This window comes from Ceratotherium simum, chromosome 6 (assembly GCF_057802395.1).
Source record: "Ceratotherium simum simum isolate JZ-2026a chromosome 6, ASM5780239v1, whole genome shotgun sequence".
NCBI classification, from domain to species: domain Eukaryota; kingdom Metazoa; phylum Chordata; class Mammalia; order Perissodactyla; family Rhinocerotidae; genus Ceratotherium; species Ceratotherium simum.
In genome coordinates this window covers 49,821,321-49,840,696 of record NC_141905.1, presented here as the reverse complement: position 1 = coordinate 49,840,696, position 19,376 = coordinate 49,821,321, and the positions used below count along the sequence as shown (strand labels likewise).

The 19,376-nt window shown below is 38.0% G+C and overlaps 1 protein-coding gene across 3 annotated transcripts in view; it reads left to right on the top strand.

The window, feature by feature from the left end:
* The first annotated feature begins 727 nt into the window (after positions 1 to 727).
* Positions 728 to 19,376, top strand: part of RNLS (renalase, FAD dependent amine oxidase) — a 264,787-nt gene continuing 246,138 nt past the window's right edge. The window contains exons 1-5 of one of the 3 annotated variants that reach the window (XM_087432219.1): positions 728 to 804; positions 1,124 to 1,376; positions 2,201 to 2,306; positions 2,906 to 3,048; positions 8,718 to 8,876. In XM_087432219.1, the coding sequence (XP_087288345.1) occupies positions 1,259 to 1,376; positions 2,201 to 2,306; positions 2,906 to 3,048; positions 8,718 to 8,876 (526 nt within the window). In that variant the 5' untranslated portion in view covers positions 728 to 804; positions 1,124 to 1,258. Of the gene's footprint in view, positions 805 to 1,019; positions 1,377 to 2,200; positions 2,307 to 2,905; positions 3,049 to 8,717; positions 8,877 to 19,376 lie in introns of those variants that run through there. The other 2 variants (XM_087432221.1, XM_004439991.3) reach the window with 2 other exon arrangements.

Genomic DNA, 19,376 nt, shown 5'->3' with positions numbered 1-19,376 from the left:
AAAAATTTGTTCACGATTTGTATTTTGGCTTCCATATTTTGGAACACACAACTTGTAAGTGATTGTGTATTCAATGCTTTTCGGTTTAGTTCTTTTATTTTTATTCTTATAAATGTCTTCTTAGGCTATATATGTTCAGCTATATTTTCTTCTAGTTCTTTTATCTTTCATTAGATACATGTAATATTAATCCAGCACCAATTTGATGCATAGTAATTTCTACATAATGTGGACATAAAGTAAAACTTCTTATTTTTAAATGTTTTCATTATAGTTGGCTACCACTGTCAACTTTCTTATTAGTTCTTAGCTATTCATAGTTATAGTTATTATTCAATTTCTCTAGAGTTCTCCAGGTAATAATTTATCTGCAATTCAGTGTAATTTAATTCTGTATTCTTTAATAGTTCAGACTTCTCATTGCTTTTTGTTGTTTCATTGAGAATTTCCAGGACAATATTAGGAAAAGAAAACAGTGGTAATGTCATGAATCCTTCTCTTGTTCATCTTTATATACCTTAAAGCATTTGGAATGTGATCTGACATCAAACTTCATATTTATTGAAGAGATGAGTGATCTAAAAATTTCTGGCGAATTCAACATCTTTAATGTTCACAAATTTGGAACATATACACTATTGCCCCCATTTCACAGATGGCGAAATTTGGATTCGAGAAGGTTACGTAACACATCAAGTCTGAGGGCTACTTTAAGAAAAATCTCTCCTTGATTGCAAACTCTTTTCCTATTAGGTGAACATTGGCCATCAGAGTACGGGAAGAAAGCTTGCTCCGGCATCGCTGGTATGTTCCCTCTCCTCTCCACTTTCAACAGAATACTAAGATAGCAAATGTCCCAACAGGCTGGTTCTCCGCTGTAGCCAACGCCAACCCTGTGGCGAGGCGGGTTCTCACACTATATAATCTACATTATGTCCATGTTTTTCTAGGCGACGGGCGGGTCAGAGTTTACAGCTTAGCTGATGGCGCCAGCCTGTCTTGGAAGCCACCTCCCGGCCCTCAAACCCAGGGGAAAGCGCAGGCTCTCCGCAGCGCCGTGGTTTGCCGGCTTCAGGGCTGACCGGCCTCTCAGCTACGCTCGCCTCCTCTCTGCCCCCTGCAGGCCGGCCGGCGGGACTGCTTAGGGGACGGGCCGGGGACGGGCCAGGGGCCGGAGCGCGGAGCCCAGAAACGCTAGCCCGGCTTCCGCCGCTGCACTAACTGCAGGCCGCCAGCCTCGCCGCGGAGACACCGCGCCATGGCGCGGGTGCTGATCGTGGGCGCCGGGCTCACAGGAAGCCTGTGCGCAGCGCTGCTGAGGAGGGAGACGTCCCGGCCTTTGCACCTCGCTGTGTGGGACAAGGCTGAGGACTCAGGTGGGTTGTCTAACGGCTGAACCGAGGAAGGGAAGTCGGCGCGGCCGCTGACTTCTGAGGAGGTGTGGGCCCCAGCGGAGGAAGTCTGTGGAGAAAATCCCGCAACCGGCTCCCACCTCGGCCCGGAAGCGGCTTGCGCAGGGTCGCCTCGTCACGTGACTGGAGACTTCCGCCTTCCGGGAAAAGGCCTGAGAAGGGGCGAGGGCGGGGGCGGCGACCCCGGCTGGGCTGGGGGTGGGGCTGGAGTACCGCGAATTCTTGGAGGGGAGGCGTGGTCAACTTGGGAGGAAGCCTGACCAGACTTTGCAAAGTTTGGGCCTACCGCTGTTGCTAATAAATGGGTTTTTATCTTTACCTGTCTGTGCCTTTGCAGTTTTCTCCAGATTATGAGAATCCCAAAATGCCCATTGACCAAGACTTTACGAAGATCTAGTTTACAGAATCCTGTTGTTCTCAGGAAACCTGACTGCAAGAGAGAAAGAGCTTCCCTGATTCATTCATTCTGACTTTTCATTCATCATTTTGTTTTATTTTATCCATTCATTCCTTTTATTCAAATTAGTAAATATATGTACCAGGCACAGTGCTGAACTCTGCTACGTTATTCATGAGTCCTTTTTAAAAAATTTCTTACAATCAGTGAACAAATTGTCTCTGTTAACTACTTCCTGACAGTGTTAGATGATAAAGCCTTCACTTAAAAAAAAAAAGTTTTTTAATACATCTGTCAAGTAATCCATTTGGGGTAACCTGCAGTGGAATAGCATTAATTGCAAAAGGCTCATTATAATGCACTAAGACATTTTCCTGTGGATTAATTCAAGGAGGAAGAATGACTACGGCCAGCAGTCCTCATAATTCACAGTGCACAGTCGACTTGGGTGCTCAGTACATCACGTGCACTTCTCATTATGCCAAAACCCACCAAAGGTGAGTTATTTAAAAGGGGTGGAATCAGTCTTACAAGTTGTATAATGTAAAAAGATATAAATCATCCATCTTTAACATGGTTAAACTTTGCTTTTTGTAATGAAGTGAAATTATTATGATATTATCATTGTTGATGGTATTAGCAGTAAAAGGTTAACCGAAGTGGGAAAACTGTAATGTCAGCCTCATAGGGTTGTTGTCAAGATCAAGATGAGATGTTATATGTAACATAATAAGGGTTCATAAAGATGAATTACTACATTGCTGTTGAGGATAGCTTTAATGGAAGTCAATCCTAATCCAATCTAAAATTGGTGTGCTGAATACCTTTCTGTTTATCTTCACTGACTTTAATTTTGAAATATATGGAAGAATAGGCCTTTGGCTAATGTCAGCAAAAGATCTATGGGTTCTCGGAATTTCTATGCTTCACCTGAATTATAAGTTTTGTTTAACACAAAACATACATTGAGTTTATCATATGAAGATTTCTAGTTATTATTTAGGATTATAATCTCTAAGAATTCTTAGAAGAGAATATAGTATTTTAGAGCTAATTATAGTATATAATTATGTTATAATACATTGATTTATTTCAGTTTTTATGGTGAACTGTTAGCTCATGGTATTTTGAAGCCTCTGACCTCTCCTATTGAAGGAATGGTGATGAAAGAAGGAGACTGTAACTTTGTGGCACCTCACGGAATTTCTTCAATTATTAAGCATTACTTGAAAGAATCAGGTAGGAATAGGATTTTCTCTTTCTTCTTTTAAAATTAGCATTTTAAAATAAAAGTTACACACATAATTAAATATTAATACTATAAAGTTGTAAAATAAAGTAGATGTTTTCTTATTTACCACTCAATAGCTAGTTTTCTTCCCGTAATCACTGATAACAAGCATTTTTCCCATATGTGCTTCCAGAAAAATGTTTATGTATCTATCTATTAATCTACATGGCTATCTCTATTTATCTATTCAAATGTGTTTATATTTATTCTTTTTAAAGATATTTACACATGGGATTATTTTACATAAACCATTCTACACCTCTTTTGGTTCATATCTTGGGTCCTTTTTCATGTCAGCAAATTCAGTGTGCTTTGTTCTTTTCAATGGCTGTCCAGTATTACATGATAAGTGTGTACCATAATTTATTTAACTGTTAACTTTCTGGTAAATATTTAGGTTGTTTGGGGGTGAGGGATTGTTTTGGTTTTTGCTAATACCAATGTTGGTGCCTTGGCTAACTCTGACATACTTTTATAAGCATATCTGTAGAACCAACTCCTAACAGTAGAATAGCTGTGTCAAATGGTATGTGCAGTTTTAACTAGGTGTGCCACCTTTTCCTCTTATAGAATATCTCATCAACAGTGAATGAGAACGTCTCTTTTTGCATGTCTTGATATTATGGAAATTTAAAATTTTTGTCAATGCGGTAGATTAAAAATGGAATCTCTTTGTGGTTTTGATTTGCATTTCCTTAATTATGAGTGAGTTTATGCATCTTTGTTTTGTTAACCAGCTCTTTGCATTTTTTTCTGTGAACGTCTTATTCATAACCTTCACCCATTTTCCATAGGATTTTCATTTGTTCTTTATGTATTTTTTGAGTATTTTGAAAATGGCCTTTTTTTTACAAAAAGATGATAAATGATTTGTTTTTTTAAACAGAAGTAGGCTTCTTGATGAATCATAATTCAGTTAAGTTCCCAATTCAAGAACACTGAGGAAATGTGTAAGATGAGAATTTGTTTTGTTTCATAAGCTGTTTCTAGAATAATTATCGTTGTGGTCTTCTTCAAATATTACTTATTGAGAATCTCGAGAGTCGCTGATAGTGGCCATGGGAGAGGTCAGTGAGACTGAATTTACAACATGAGAACATAGTAAATGCCATTCTGGTTAGATCATTTCTCCATGTAGGATTCAGTCTATGGTCAGGGGGAAATAGACGTGTGCCTCTTGCCCTTATGTTCTATTCTTATTTATTGTCCGATGTGTTCACATTAACCTTATTACAGAAAAAACTGTATTTGTTAACATCAGTTTTACTGACTGCCTGCCTTCCCTGTTAATGCAGTCTTCTCCTTGAGAGAGTGAAACGTGACTTTCTGTTGTTCTTTTTTTTTGGTTGTCATTATTGCCGGCTGGGAGAAATTCAAAATAACAAAAGCTACTTTATCTTTTATTAAGTGCTAACTATTTGACACTATGTTAAGCACTTTACATAAATACATCATTTCTAATTCTCACAACCACTATTCAAGGTAGTTATCCTTACCCCAATTTCCTAATGAGAAAAATGAGATTCAGGGAGGTTAAGTACTTTGCCTAAAGTGGCTTGGCTAGTAAGTCACAGAACTGGAACTCCCTTCAGGGTGGCCCTGTTGTCTTTTCCTATTAACTATCTCATAGAGGGCAGTTGAGAGGTGCTCAACCTTAAATCATACCCTCTGATTTAACATTTGTTTTGTAGGGCCTTCTTTTTCCTTCCTGACTTTTTTCCTACCAGACGAGGACGAGAGATTACTCCCATCTCACCCTGCTGCTGCATGTCACTGGACATGTGGCTCAAGAGAACAACCTCATAGTGCCCTTCCCCCAGTTCTCCTCTGTCATTGTCGGTTAGTCTCGGCCCCGGGGGAAGGGACTATTAAGGAGTAATGCCATTTTATTTCTTTACACAACCTGGGAGAGTGGTTAATTGATGGTTCCTGCCTATGACATTTTGAGAGTGATTAGCCAAGTCCTTTTGGTTTTGAATAGGGCTCATATTCTTAAATCTTTCAGAAGAAGAAGAATTTAGCTTCCAGAACACAGTGAGAAGCTTTTATTTGGTTTGGCCTACCAATAGGGAGGATTGTTGCTTCATTTATTTGTTTTTATTTTACCATCTATTTTAAAAGGGACATTGGCTAACAATCTGAAAAGTCAACATGTGCGATGTAACTTGTCAAAGTTGACTGGATTGATTTATTAGAAAACATGATCTAATTTGCAGATGCCATCTGCTAAGGTGGCTTCTTTCTTGTAATATTTACTTTTATCATTCTCTCCCGTTTTACATTTGTGTTTATTTTCTTTCTAAAATGGATGTAGGGAAGATAAGCCTGGACAGTTCTGTCTTAAAATTTCTCCCAGATGGGTGATCATGGCACTCATCCATAACCATGTCCTTCAGGGAGAAGCTAGAGGATAGCCTGCGAACGCTGGTTAAGCATTTTTCTGTTTACTTTAAGCAGTGCACTTAGTTAGACATTGTTCACATCTCTTCACGTTCCATCTCAGTGGTTCTGAACTGCTGCTCCCTAGAACCTATTTGTGGGAAATTATGGGGGGAAATGAATTTGGATTTTTTCTTTAAAATGAAGGAAAGCAGGGGATAAAATTGAATAAATATGTCACAGAAATACATTTGCCCTTGTAAAATGTTTAAAATTTCTTCGTGTTCTTATATCTTTATAGCTATCTGCAGATTTTTCATTCTTATTAGATATGACGTGCTTGGGAAACAGTGGTAAATAAGAAACATGGCCCCTGCCTCTGTTAATGTAGAGTGTAGTGAGGGGAAAGACAAGAAACTAATTACACACACAAATAAAGGTATGTAATAAATGCTGAAAAGGAGTGAGAGCATTATGAAAGAATATATAATAATAGAACCTCACCTAATGTGAGTTTCAGAGGAGTGAGGGGGGAGATGCGTCAGGGAAAGCATCGCCGAGGAACTGTTGTCTTCATGGGTACCTTTCACTCTTTCATAGCAAGAGTGAATGAGGCCAAGAGCTGAGTGATGAGAATTCCATGTGGTGGGCACATCAAATTGGAACTGTTCCAATGTAGGAGGAAGTTGGTGCATTCAAAGAATTAAAAGGTCATTATGACTGGAGGGTGGTAATTAAGAGAGAAAGTGGTAAGAGATGAAGTTAAAGACTAAGGCAGGGGACAGATCATAAGGGGCTTTGTAAGCAATGTTAAAGATTTTATACTTTATCTCAAGTACAGTGGGAAGCCATTGAAGGATTTTACATAAGAGAGGGACATGGTCAAATTTACTAAGCTCAGAAGTGACTCTTGAGAGATTTTACGTATTTCTCTAACTATTTTAAAATAAGAGTTTCTAGAGCCTCTAGATTTTAACATGTGATCCTTTTGAAAGTTATTAATTACTTTCACAAGTAAATGTCACTTTCTCAGATACTTCATTTCTAGCAGTTTTAAAGGAAAACTTCCTGGTTGGTAAGAGCTGCTATACCATTGCCCCTAACTCTTAGAAAATACCACTTTTGGGTATTTTGGGGTAATTTGGGGATTTGCCGGTTGTGGTATTAGATTTGGGTCTATCTATGTACCCCAGTGGTTCTCACACTTTACCATGCATTGTAACAAGCCTGGGAGCTTGTTAAGTACAGATTGCTGAGCCTGATCCCCAGAGGTTCTGATTCAGTAGGTCTGGGATAGGGCCTAAGAATGTGCATTTCTAACAAGTTCCACGGTGCTGCTAGTTCTGCTGATCTGAAGTCCATACTTACAGCATCACTGATAGACACCTTGCAGAACACTTTGGGACCGTTGGGATACATGTCTAAGACATTTGGCTGGCTATGCAGAATTTCTAGGTCAGTGGACTTCAATTCCCTTTAACACACACACCTGCTCATCACCAACAATAACAATGTAATGCCCCTTTCAAAAAGACTACTATCTGAAAAAACTACTGAATAGAACTTATAAAATCAGTGGACTTAGTTGAGGTCTAGGTCAGGGCCAGGACGAGAGTGAGGCAAGTGAGGTGACTAAGTCAGGGGCGAGACATCCTGAATAAATAGAAGAGTGAAGTGGGGCTGCTCTGGTTGGATAAAGGAGATAGTGAGTGTGAATTGAAAGCTCCAGTTATTTGCACCTTCCCCAAGCAGGGGCGTTAGAGAAAACCCTCAGGCAAGTTGGAGCAGTGTGTACAAGCCCTTGCTCTAATCTTCGAACAGAATGATGCTAATTGCTTCAAAGAGATCGACCCCTGGGCCTAGTTGACACCATGTTCCTTCTAACATATTTGCATTTGATTTAAAAAATTTGAGTATATACTATGTTGTAGTGTTATTCAAGGGAAAGTGAAAGATGTAAAGGTATATGGGATCTGGAGACCTGACATGGTGGAGCCTAGAGTATTTTTGGATGGATAAGATATACCTAAAGTATAGAGATATTTTGGATCGATGTCAGAATGAGTGGTAAAGGCAGCAATGGTTGAAGGACATCATAGGTGATAAGGATCGCATCAAGCTGGAGTAGCTACAGAAAAGAAGCTTCATGGCTGAGGTTGGACGTAAGCTGGATTTTTAGTGGCTAGGAACATGAGGTATGCCAGGTAATGAGGAACAGGATCTTTCAGTGTGCTTTTTTTTCTTGTTCCATTTTCATTGCTGTCTTTTCTATTCCTGAGGCTGAATAAAAGTGGATTTGTTTTAAAATCAAAGTTTTCTGAAAACTAGAACGTGAGGTAAGTGCTAGTATACCGAGGAGACTTAATGATACAATTATATTTTCTTATCTTTCACTTTATGGTTCATAGTTCATTCTCTTAAACAAATATTAATTAAATACCTGGTATATGCCAAGATCTATACTGTATATGCTATATGCTATACATAGAAACAAAACAAGCATAATTCCTGGCTCCTGGGGCTTACAGTTCAAAAGGGAAGAGAATATTAGTCAAATAACTACTCAAATAACTATTAAAATACCTTTGTGATTAGTACGAAGAAGGAAAATGTGATGAGAGGATATTCTAGATTGTATTTCTCTTAATTCTGATTATTCTTAATAAAGGTGATTGATCCATTGATCAGGACTTGGATTTCTCTTTCAGAGACTTTATTCAGGTTTAGTAGGGAATATTAATTCCTTCAATAGAGAATATTGCTCTTTTGCTATTGGGAGAAGAATTGTTAACCACTTTACTAAAATGTATACTTGCTCTACAAAGATAATGAGCTTTAGAGTCAGATGGATTTAGTTTTAAATCATGGCATGACATTTCTGAATCTGCTTTCCTATCTGTGAAATTAATTGATATAAGGTGTATCAAGTGCTTGACATAGTCTTGGCATATAGTAGGTGCGTCATGAAAGATAGCTATGGTTACTATTATTATTAATTATACTAGTATTACTTTTTCCCCCAGAGCAGGCATTGATAGGGAGGTGCAAAGGGTGCCAGAAGATAGTAGTTTCCACTAAAAGAGAAAGAAGGTAAAGAAAGTGAACCCCAGTGGCTGAAGAAAACAAACTTCATTCACCATTTTATTCACCTGAATGGATCCAGTTTGTAACTCTTCTCTTCCCCCTTATTCATATGGAAAATACTGGTTATGTGAACATAATTTTGCTTTTGGAACAGGTGCTGATATTTCCTTCAGACAATGTGTGACCCAGATTAACCTGAGAAATAACAAGTGGGAAGTCTCCAAGGAAACAGGCTCCCCTGAGCAGTTCGATCTTGTTGTCCTCACAATGCCAGTTCCTCAGATTCTGCAGCTTCAAGGTGACATCACAAGCTGTGAGTCTCAGCGTCTGCCCTTTACCTCGGGGAATGGGATTTCTTTGATAGAGCATTAATTCGGTTTAACTGTCTTAGCAAAGGGTGTGTTACGGATTCTATAGATTTGCATGTTTTAAAAACTGATACTATGGCCTGGTTCTTGATATTAGTCTAGGTCAAACTGAAACCCATAGAATTTTTTTTTAAACAGAAGTTGAATAGTTTTCTTATTGCCCTTGCCTTTAAGAAGTAAATATTTTGATAGATATGCTGTAGTTCTCTAAAAGAAGAGCAGTCTCTCTGTGGCCATCCTGCAGAAAAGGTTTTTATGACACAAGAATTGTTTATGTGAGCCTCTGGGAAACTTCATCTTGGATTGCTCTTGAGTATGAGTCTCATGTTCTTCCCTGCTTGGGTCTCGTTGGCTCACATTTTACTTGGCTTCTTCCTCCTCTTTTTCAAAAAAGAGCTTTGAGATACAATTCGCATACCATACAATTCATCTATTTGAAGCATACATTTCAGTGGTACTTAGTATATTCACCAACATATATGCAACTATTACCACAGTCAATTTTGGAACATTTTCATCACCTCAAAAAGAAACCCCATATCCTAAAGCTCTCACTTCCATCCCTCCATCCCCATCCCCACCCCCAACCCTAAGCAAACAATAATCTACTTTCTGTCTCTATGAATTTCCCTATTACCTGGATTCTTAAGAAACACTTTTCTATGGCTCTGCTTTGCCTCTACCTGTGCCAAGTTCCTCCGATTTTTCTCCTGTCTTTCATCATGTCTGACTGAGCCTGACACATGAAAGTCACTGACTTTAGAGGATCCCTCATCTTGCCTTGAAGTCCATGAGTTGTAACAAAGCAGAGTCTGGCAATGATGGGCAAGGCTTTGGGGATGTGGGATGGTGGTGGATGTTGACATGCCTGTTGCTTTTGACTTTGTTGCACGACTGAAGTTGACATTGGATTCAATTGAGACATGGCCTTTTATGCTACTATTAGAAAGAAAACTAGTAATTAATGTGGTTTATAGATCTGAGATTTAGAACTGTAATAGAAATTGTTCTCTGGAGAAGAACATAGCTGCTTATAACATCTTGAAAGCAATTTATTTTTCCTTAAATATCAGTTCCACCAGGTAGTAACAATATAGCTTCTTTTCTAATACAATGTGAGATAATAACGTAGAAGGGACTAGAATATTTATTAGATAGCTATAGGCGAAGTAGAAAACTAATTTCAAAAATCTCTTTCATGAGTCTACCTCTAGTCTGTTGCCAAAGTCATTTTAAAGTAAGATAATTTACTGCCATGGAGTCCATAATAATTGGGTTGATTTTGAGACTGTGTTAAATAAGATACTGTGTAAAACATAGCGATTGGTCAGTGCATTCAATTGTGCTGTGAATTACGTGTTCCAATTTTTAAAAGCTACGTAGTTTTGTATGTGAAGAGAGACCCTTCAACATTGCATTTTGAAAGTATTTCTCAGCATTTGTACTAGTGACATAAAAACATAACACCATTGCACAGAATGACTCCTAAGATATTTAAGGGCCTGCTAATTAATAATTTTATTTAGATCTTCTATATCCTTATTTTTTGAATACTTGAACTGTGTTGGGCTGAGGGAGAGAACTTAATTCTCCTACTATTATTGCATTTCTTTCTATCTTTCCTGAGGTTTTCTTTTTGGCAATTTTTGCTTTATAATTTTTTTGATACCATCTTATTTGATTCATAATATATCTTCATTACAATTATACCCTTTACCTTAAAAAGTTCTTTCTTTATTCTCATTTTAATTTTATTTTGCTTTCAAATCAACCTTGGCTGATAAATGAGATGCTCGTTCTTTTATTTTCATTTGTCTCATACATCCCTTTTACTTTTAGCCTTTCAGAGATACTTTATTTTAGAGACACCTCTTTTGTATCTGTTCATCTTTGAGTCCAGTAATTTCATAAAGTAATGTCTTATTAACAGTTTTGTGTCAGTTTTTCATGGGGCATGGTGTCCATTTTTGACTTGAAGATTTAGCTTTTCCCATATTTTCAGCTAAGTTTCCTTCTAATACTTACTTGAAGGTTTATTTCTATTTGATTTATTATGATCTCAGAATATCATAAAAAAAATAAAGTATCTCTCTATTTGATTTATTATGATCTCAGAATATCATAAAAAAAATAAAGTATCTCCCTCCCATATCTGCCATTGTCTCAGCTCACTTTCAACTTTGATCTTTGCATTACTTTTTACTTTCTTGTTCTAGCCTTCTCTGCATGTCACCCATGTAGTTCTCAAAAGTGTTCCTTTTGCTCCCTTCCTTGAGATGTTGTTTCGGAGGGGTCATATATTCCTTCACTGTTTTCAGGTCATCACCTGAGTGTTTGTTGAACTAATCTGCTTCCTGGCAAAATTTTTCTGATATGTATTTTTCATCAGCTCATTTGTTAGGTTCTGTTATGTTCCATTGTCTTCCTCCTTTTCTCTGTATAAGTCCCACTCTAGTCATTAGTCATCCTTAAATGGAGCCATTTCTGTCAATTTTGTGAAGAATAGTGTTGTCGGGAAAGGCCAGGCATTTCAATTAAAGTGTGTTGCCTCGGAACACTTTCTGTATAAATTTTGTAAATATTTACATGTGACTGATTGAATGCTAGTGATCATTAATATAGTAATATATTTATCAACATGGAAAGATTTCAAAATATTTTTAACTCAAAAAAGATAAAAAGATGCATCTATATTTCTTTTCCATCCAGCAAAAAGACTTTGACAGAAACATATTAACATTGTTATTGCTTGAAGATGATTTTCATTTTCTTCTTTACAGTGTTTTGAATAGTCATAATTTTAAAAATAAGGATAGTTTACTTTTACTATAAAAAATGATAATGTTGGGGCTGGCCCTGTGGCCAGGTGGTTGAGGTTCCTTGCACTCCACTTTGGCAGCCTGGGTTCGCAGGTTCAGATCCCAGGCACAGACCTGCTCCACTCATCAGCTGTGCTGTGGAGGCATCTCACAAACAAAACAGAGGAAGGTTGGCATGGATGTTAGCTCAGGGCGAATCTTCCTCACCAAAAAAAAGGATAATATTAACACTACTTAAAAAATGTATCATGCTGAAAAGAAAATAGATTTTTTTCCTTTTCTCTTTTAGGGGAGGAGTTTGGTGAGATATGTAGACTATGATGAAAAAGTTTATGATTGACTTGCTGCATTTGACTGAGGGTCAGGGTCTTTTGGGGTGTTGTACTGGCTCAATTCAGAATGGGACCCCATGCACATAATTCTGTGTTTATTTTGTTGTTATGATATAACTCACCCTGGCAGTAAAGAGTTAAAACAGAATATCCTAACAATGACCCTTTATTACTTGTGGGTCTAAAACAAAGGAATGAAAAACACCTGCTTTATCTTTATGTTATGAATTGACCTCAGTATGAGGAATTAGTTAATGTAGTCTATCTGTGTTTTCTGGAGAACCTTAAACGCACTCTTAGGTGATTATTAGAGGTCTTCAGACGCTGTAAAACACATCCGTTTACAAAGCCAAATATTGCCATCTAGTGGATCCAGTGTATATTGCAGTTCCCCTCAGAATTTTTACACTAGAGAAGACTATGAAGATGATGGAAATATAGAATATACAAAAAACTATAACTATAATATAATTAACAAAACCCCATATTATCACAGGGAAATAAATTTAGGCCAATTATAATTAACTAACTTACCCAAAAGTGCATAGCTAATTAGTGGTAGAATGAGGCCTGTGCTACAAGTCTCACATTCATACACACTATGAGCAGCCCTGTGTCTTTGCTTTCTTTGTGCTTTTCTTCTCATTCTCTATCTCTGTCTTTCTAAATCATGTCTAGCCTTTAGAATCAATACAATTACCTTCTCTTACATGAAAGACTTCCCTTTTGATTACAGCGTGGTCTGGATTTTCCCCTATTCAACTCTCCCTATTCTGCTTTTTATAGAAGAAACAGAACCACTTTTTTTTTTTTTGGCAATTACTTATTACATTTATTACATTCTCCCTGTTGGGAGAACAGGGAAGCTTTATGAATCATATAGTGAACCTCTTATGATTCATGATTCACCTTCTTGTTCTATAACTGTGCTACTCTTTCTATGCTACTATTACAAAGATTTTCTCACCTAATCTTCACAACAATCCCAAGGCATAATTATTATTATTTGTATTCTGAGGGATGATGCTGAGATGTGACCTTTAGCAGTGTGACTCCAGAGCCCATACTCTTAACCACTGCTGTACATGGCTTTCCAGTATGTACTTCATTTTACTGATTGTTTCATATAGGTATGAGTTCCCGTAGTGTCCTGCTCATTCTTGATCACCAGGCTTTCTAAACTTGCCTAATGAAGATTGCTATTTAAAAAAATTTCAAGGGCACTTTTGAGCAGATTTTGATTCCTAGGGTTTGGGTGGGCCCAGGAGTCTGTGTCTTTAACAGGCACCCCATGGGAATTGTTTCCTCCCAGTTAGGCCTGTTTGGAACATTCTGCCCTATTGTAATACTCATCAGATTTTATTGTGATCCTTATTTTTCAGTAAGTATCTTCCCCACTAAGGCATAAAATCCGTGAAGAAAGGGGTCCTATAGGCACTCTATCCCCACCCAGCATCAAATACTGTGTCACGTGCAGACCCATACACAACTAGTATTGTTCATCAATATCTTCTGAGTGAATGAGCATCTGTTTTGTTTTCCCAACATTTCCAACTTCTCAGAAACTCCTTGGGGCTGGCCCCGTGGCCTGGTGGTTAAGTTCAGTGTGCTCTGCTTCCAGGTTCAGTTCCCAGGCGCAGACCTACACCACTTGTCGGTGGCCGTGCTGTGTTGGTGACCATGCTGTGTCGGTGACCCACATACAAAATAGAGGAAGATTGGCACAGATGTTAGCTCAAGGTGAATCTTCTTCAAGCAAAAAGAGGAAGATTGGCAATGGATGTTAGCTCGGGGTGAATCTTGCTCAGCAAAAAGAAAAAAAGAAAAGAAGCTCCTTGAGGTCCGATAATCTTAGAGTCTACTGGTCCTGGCTTGGTACGTGGTTCAGGTGCTAGGATAAAAGGGTGAACCTTGGATGGATCATAGAATTTTGGGACTAGAAGAACCTTGAGGCTAGTTGCTTCTTCTACTCTGATTTTAGAGATGAGGAATTTGAGACATGATCTGCCCTATACAAGATCACGCAATTTATTAGGGGCCGGACAGGAGACAGTATGGTTGAGAAAAAAGGAGACACCTTTCAAATATCATTATTGTCTTGATTTCTTGTTTCCTACACATTTAAACTGAGCTCTTCATCAGGCTGTACTGGAACATCTGGGCCTGAAATCCACATATTCTCTGCCATAGTTCTTCCATTCTCCTGCTAGGAAAGTAGCAGAGGCAGTGGAAAGGATATGGGATAAACATTGTAAAATAAAACAGTTGGGATATGGTAAGTAATTATGAAGAATGAGGAGCATGGAAGGTTTCTTTCCCCTGCACAATGCTGCCTGCCACGTAGGGCTCCTCAGATTTCCTCCCACATGCTTGGAGTAAAGGAATGAATATTTTTAAGGTGTCCTGATGAATATGTTTCCTTAATAGTTTGGTATGCTATCTCACGTCCTTGTAACCAGAATGTTATTTTTTTTCTCATTAAAGAAAGAAGCAAACAAACAAACAAACTAGGTCTGGTGCTGGAATCTCCCTGTGAGTGCCACTCCTCCTCTCCCTGTGTATACTTACATGCACTCTTGCTCCAACCAGGTGAATTCATAGAGGTGAGAACCGTATTCATCTGAGGAGAAACATGACAGTATAGCTCCATGGGGAAAATATGCTAGTCTTGCCCTGCCCTTACCCCCCAAAACACTGCTGATTTTGGACCAAAGGGCTCAAGTCACTTCAAGAAGCAGATGAATGAAAGCAAAAGTCAGGTCTATGCAGGGCATGTGGCCACAGATCAGAAGAGTCACCAAGAGGAAAGTTGAGAGAAGCAAGTAGAGTCGTGGAGTTGATCTCCTTTCTTCAGGAATCCCGGTCTATTCTGGGTTCCTTGAATGAACCAGACATTCTCCTTCTGTGCATTTGCTCACAACGCTCCCCTTGCCTGGAATAATTTGATATCCTCTATGTTTTCCCTCCTTCAGGATCCAGTGCCCGGCCTATGAGTTTTTCAGAAGCTTGTCTGATGGCCTGTTCTTCAGGGAAGGCACTTCAGAGATTTCTTTAGCACTTAGTTTTTATACTACTTATTTATTTCCCATCATTGGCAACTTTGTAGAGGGTAGTTAAGAGCAAGGATTGAGAGAGCCAGGATTTGTAACTCAGCTCTGCCACTTACAGTCTGGGTGATTTCGGGCAAGTTACTTAACCTCCCTGATATCTGGTTTCCATATTTATAAAATGAGGGTAAATAACATTATCTACCACACATAGGATTATAGTGAAGATTAAATAAGATCATTAAATAAGATCATATAAGTGTGCTGGGCACAGAATAAGCACATAGCTATAATTAATACTCTGTGTAACTTAATAATGCTTGTGACTTCTTTACCATTGAGGAAAAGGTCTGAAATGTCTATTTAAAGAGTATTAAGCTTGGTGTTTTGGATAAACAAAATTCTAGGGTGTTACAAATAAGATACATTCCAGACATATTCATTGTTGTGAAAGAACATGAGAATTGCTTTGCTCTACATTAATTAACTTTTAATTAACGAACTGATCACTTTTGTAAGAGGAGTTAGTCATTATCTGAGCTTTTTGCAAGTTGACAGTGATGTTTTTATGAAAGCTGCCTCTCTTAGAGAGAGATGCAACCTCACTCCTCCCCTGGCTCTCTTCACCCCACATCCCCGTACGTGTACCAGAGTGGAGGGAGTAAACGCCTTATCATAGCTTCTGCCCCCACCTACATGACCACCTTGCACACCTTTCACAGGATCACCCATATCTCTGAGGAAGCCTCATGATGGGAATATTTCTTAAGTGTCCCCATGCCCTTGACACTTTTCCAAATGTTAACTCAAGTAAATTGAGAAGATGCAGTGCCCATTTGCCTGGCGTTCTCATGAAGCTGTGTGTGGGGGCAGAAAAATAACAAATGAGCTTCACTTGTTGACAAATATAAAAGTGATGTGTTAGGGGAAACTTATGTGAAAGCATACTTATAAGATGATGTGGTCTGAGCTCTTGGGTAAGTTAGGAAATGGTGGAAGAAGTCTCTGTAGATCATTCATAATTATCAGTCAAATGTGTGCCTAAGAAAAGCCAGCCAGAAAAATCCTGGTTATCAGTGGTAAGGATATTGGAAATACAGTGGGAAATATTACTTTGCCCTTGTGCAAAACAATGGTGTATTTGTATCCAGAATACTGTATGGTCACCATGAGTTAGAGTTTACAACAATAGGGTGCAATGGATGTCTGTTCCTTTCTTTCCCTAAATTGACAAATTATCTTCTTGGAGCATCTCTCCACCTACCTGAGAGGAAACCCAACCTCAGTCATCATTGGAGCATCTTCCCTTCCTTTTGGGATCTCACAGGAATCTCAGCCTTTTGTAGTGCCAGAAAATTGAGGAGGCATCGGGCCTAAGTCCATAAGGTTGTCATCATTACTTCAGCTCTTCTACTCTGCAGGGCGTGGGCCCAGCCCTAGTCCTCTGACACTGGTTAGACACAGTGCCTTGTGTGGACTCAGCGGTGCCTCTGATGGGAAGCATTGTACTGACACTGAGGTCTTTCCACTGCTTTCCAGGCTGAGAGGCATGCTCCACAGGCATTCTGCAGCAAGATCCCACCTGGGCAGGACATGCAAGTGGGAGCCAGGTCTCTACCGTGGACAGGAATTCCCCAAACCTCTGTCTCCTAAACATTAGATTCAGGAATTCTCAATCTCCCGTCCTAATTGTTCTTCTCTGCCTTAAAGCACTCATCTCCACCCCCTACCCTCCAGTCTTCAGGGATCCACTAGGTCAATCCACCTAAAGATCCTGCAAGAGAAAGACACTTTCCTTTCTTGCCTATGTGTGTGTGTGTGTGTATGTGTGTGTGTGGTGTCATCCCAACCTTTAGAAGCACACTGCCGAGCATCTCTTTCCTAGATTGGAGGGTGGGGAAAGAAGAGTTGGTTTTCCCTAAATAACTCATCTTGTCAAATTCTTTAATTCCTGATTGCTATATGATAGCAAAGATGTGATAAAACTACAGAAGGTCCCAAGAAGGCAAACTATGATAACCAAAGGAACACATCCATGTATGAATATAGGCTAAAGGAAATTAAAACTTCTTTGTCCAGAAATATAGTGCTCCACAGCTCTACAATGGAGATTTATGATGGCAATAGACTTAGATATAGATATACTGTGCATATATATATATAGTCATGTGTTGCTTAATGATGGGGATATGTTCTGAGAAATGCATCATTAGGCTATTTTGTTGTTGCGCAAACATCATAGAGTGTACTTACACAAACCTGAATACTATGGCCTACAGCACACCTAGGCTATATGGTACTAAGTTACATACTTAGTGACACATACTTAATGACACAAAATGTCATTATGTGGCGCATGACTCTATGTTTAATTATAAATTAGGAGAACATGGAATTGTTTTTAAAATTCTAGAATACAACCACCAAAGGGGGAGCAGCAATTTTAAGCCTTAAAGTGGAAAGCTTTAGACTATGGAAATGTTACTTTACTTTAATGTACAGAAGTTTTCAATTCAATAAAATATTTATTTGACTGAATCAAAAAAAAAATGCTACTTTGCTTATATTTTAAACATGATAACACTTGTTCACCTAAGGTATACTGGTTTAAAAGTTTTAGTAAATTCACAGATAGTAGGTTTTAATGAACTGTTAGAGATCCTGGGGGTACATTTCTAACTTTCTAAAGATGCCCTAGTCAATAACCACTTTCTCAGTAGTTACCTATGTGTTTACCCCTCCCCTTTTCTTATGTCATGCTCTAGCAAGCAAAACAAAGCTCCTCATGCCATCCTCCTTCTGTTCTCCTTTCAAACCTCTGACTACGTACTCTGGCCTCAGTTATCCTACCATCAGTTTGCACCTTAATACTGTACTTAAGATATGTAAAATTGCTTGGTATCTTTTTTCTTTTTATATTATGTAATTTTTTCAATTTTAATTTACAGTTAATATACTTTATTGATGAAAAATTTGAAAGTAAAAATAAAATAAAATCCACTCATAATTCCAGCCCCATAGATACTAACCCAGTTAATACATATTTCTAGATATTTTTTACGGTAGAAACAAAAAAAAATATTCTTTTTTTTTGTTTTGTAATATCTTGGGAATATCTTTCCAAATGCCAATGAATGTTCATGTGTGTCATGGTTTTTGCTACATAGTGTTCTATTCTGTGGATCTACCTTGATATATTAAGCCAGTTTGATGGACATTTAGGAAGTTTTCAGTTTTGCAAAGTGTTGCTTTGACAGTGCAAATCTGAAACAAAGATTTTTCTCTACTAAATTACTTTCTTCATGGAAACAGTTATTTTAATATAGAGTAGAATAAGGCACACTTGATGAATTTTGTTCTATTTTTTCTTGGCTAATCAGTTTTATTTCTGTGTGCTTTAGAATCAGGTTTTAGTAAAAACTCCTGTTGGAATATTGATTTGAATTACATTGAATTTAAGCGTTAATCTAGGGAGAATTGACCTCTTTACAATAGTGCATCTTCCCATCCAAGAAATGAAATATTTCTCCATTTATTTAAGTATTTTTATGTCCTTCAGTAAAATTTTGTAGCTTTTATCTTAAGATCTTGCACATTTCTTATTAGGCTTATTATGGTATCTTTTATAATATTTATGGAGATTGTGAATAATATCACTTTTGTTGTTTTATGTTTAATTAGGTGTTTCCAGAGAATACCACCTACCTGAGTTTTTAAATCTAACATGAAAAGTCTGTTTCTTTTGATAGGGGAATTCAACCCTTTTACATTTATTGGGGTAACTACTATGTTGCTTTTATCCCTTCTTTTGGTGTCTACTATTTATTTTACTTGTTTTTCATGTTTTTCCATTTTCTTATTTTTGCCAACTTTATCAAATATCTGTTTATTCCCTTCCTTACACTATTTATTTGTAGGATATACAATGCTTTGTCATTCCATTAATGATTATCCCTTGCAAACATGTTTAAACATGTTATTTCATCTCTCTCTTGTTCCTCCCTCCTCATTCCACAAATGTTTATTGAATACCTACTGTATTAGATGTTGTTGGATAAGCTAAAAAAGTTAAGTAGTCCTTTTCCTCCTCTCCCAAAATATTTTTTCATTACTTTTAATGACAAAGCTGATGGGTAATCTTATAATAAATGAAGCAATCTAAAGTTGAACTAATAATTCATTCCCTGTCCTGTCTTCCTCTCCTACTCTCTAGAGGTGACTGATGTTAACGGTTTAGTGAGTGCCCT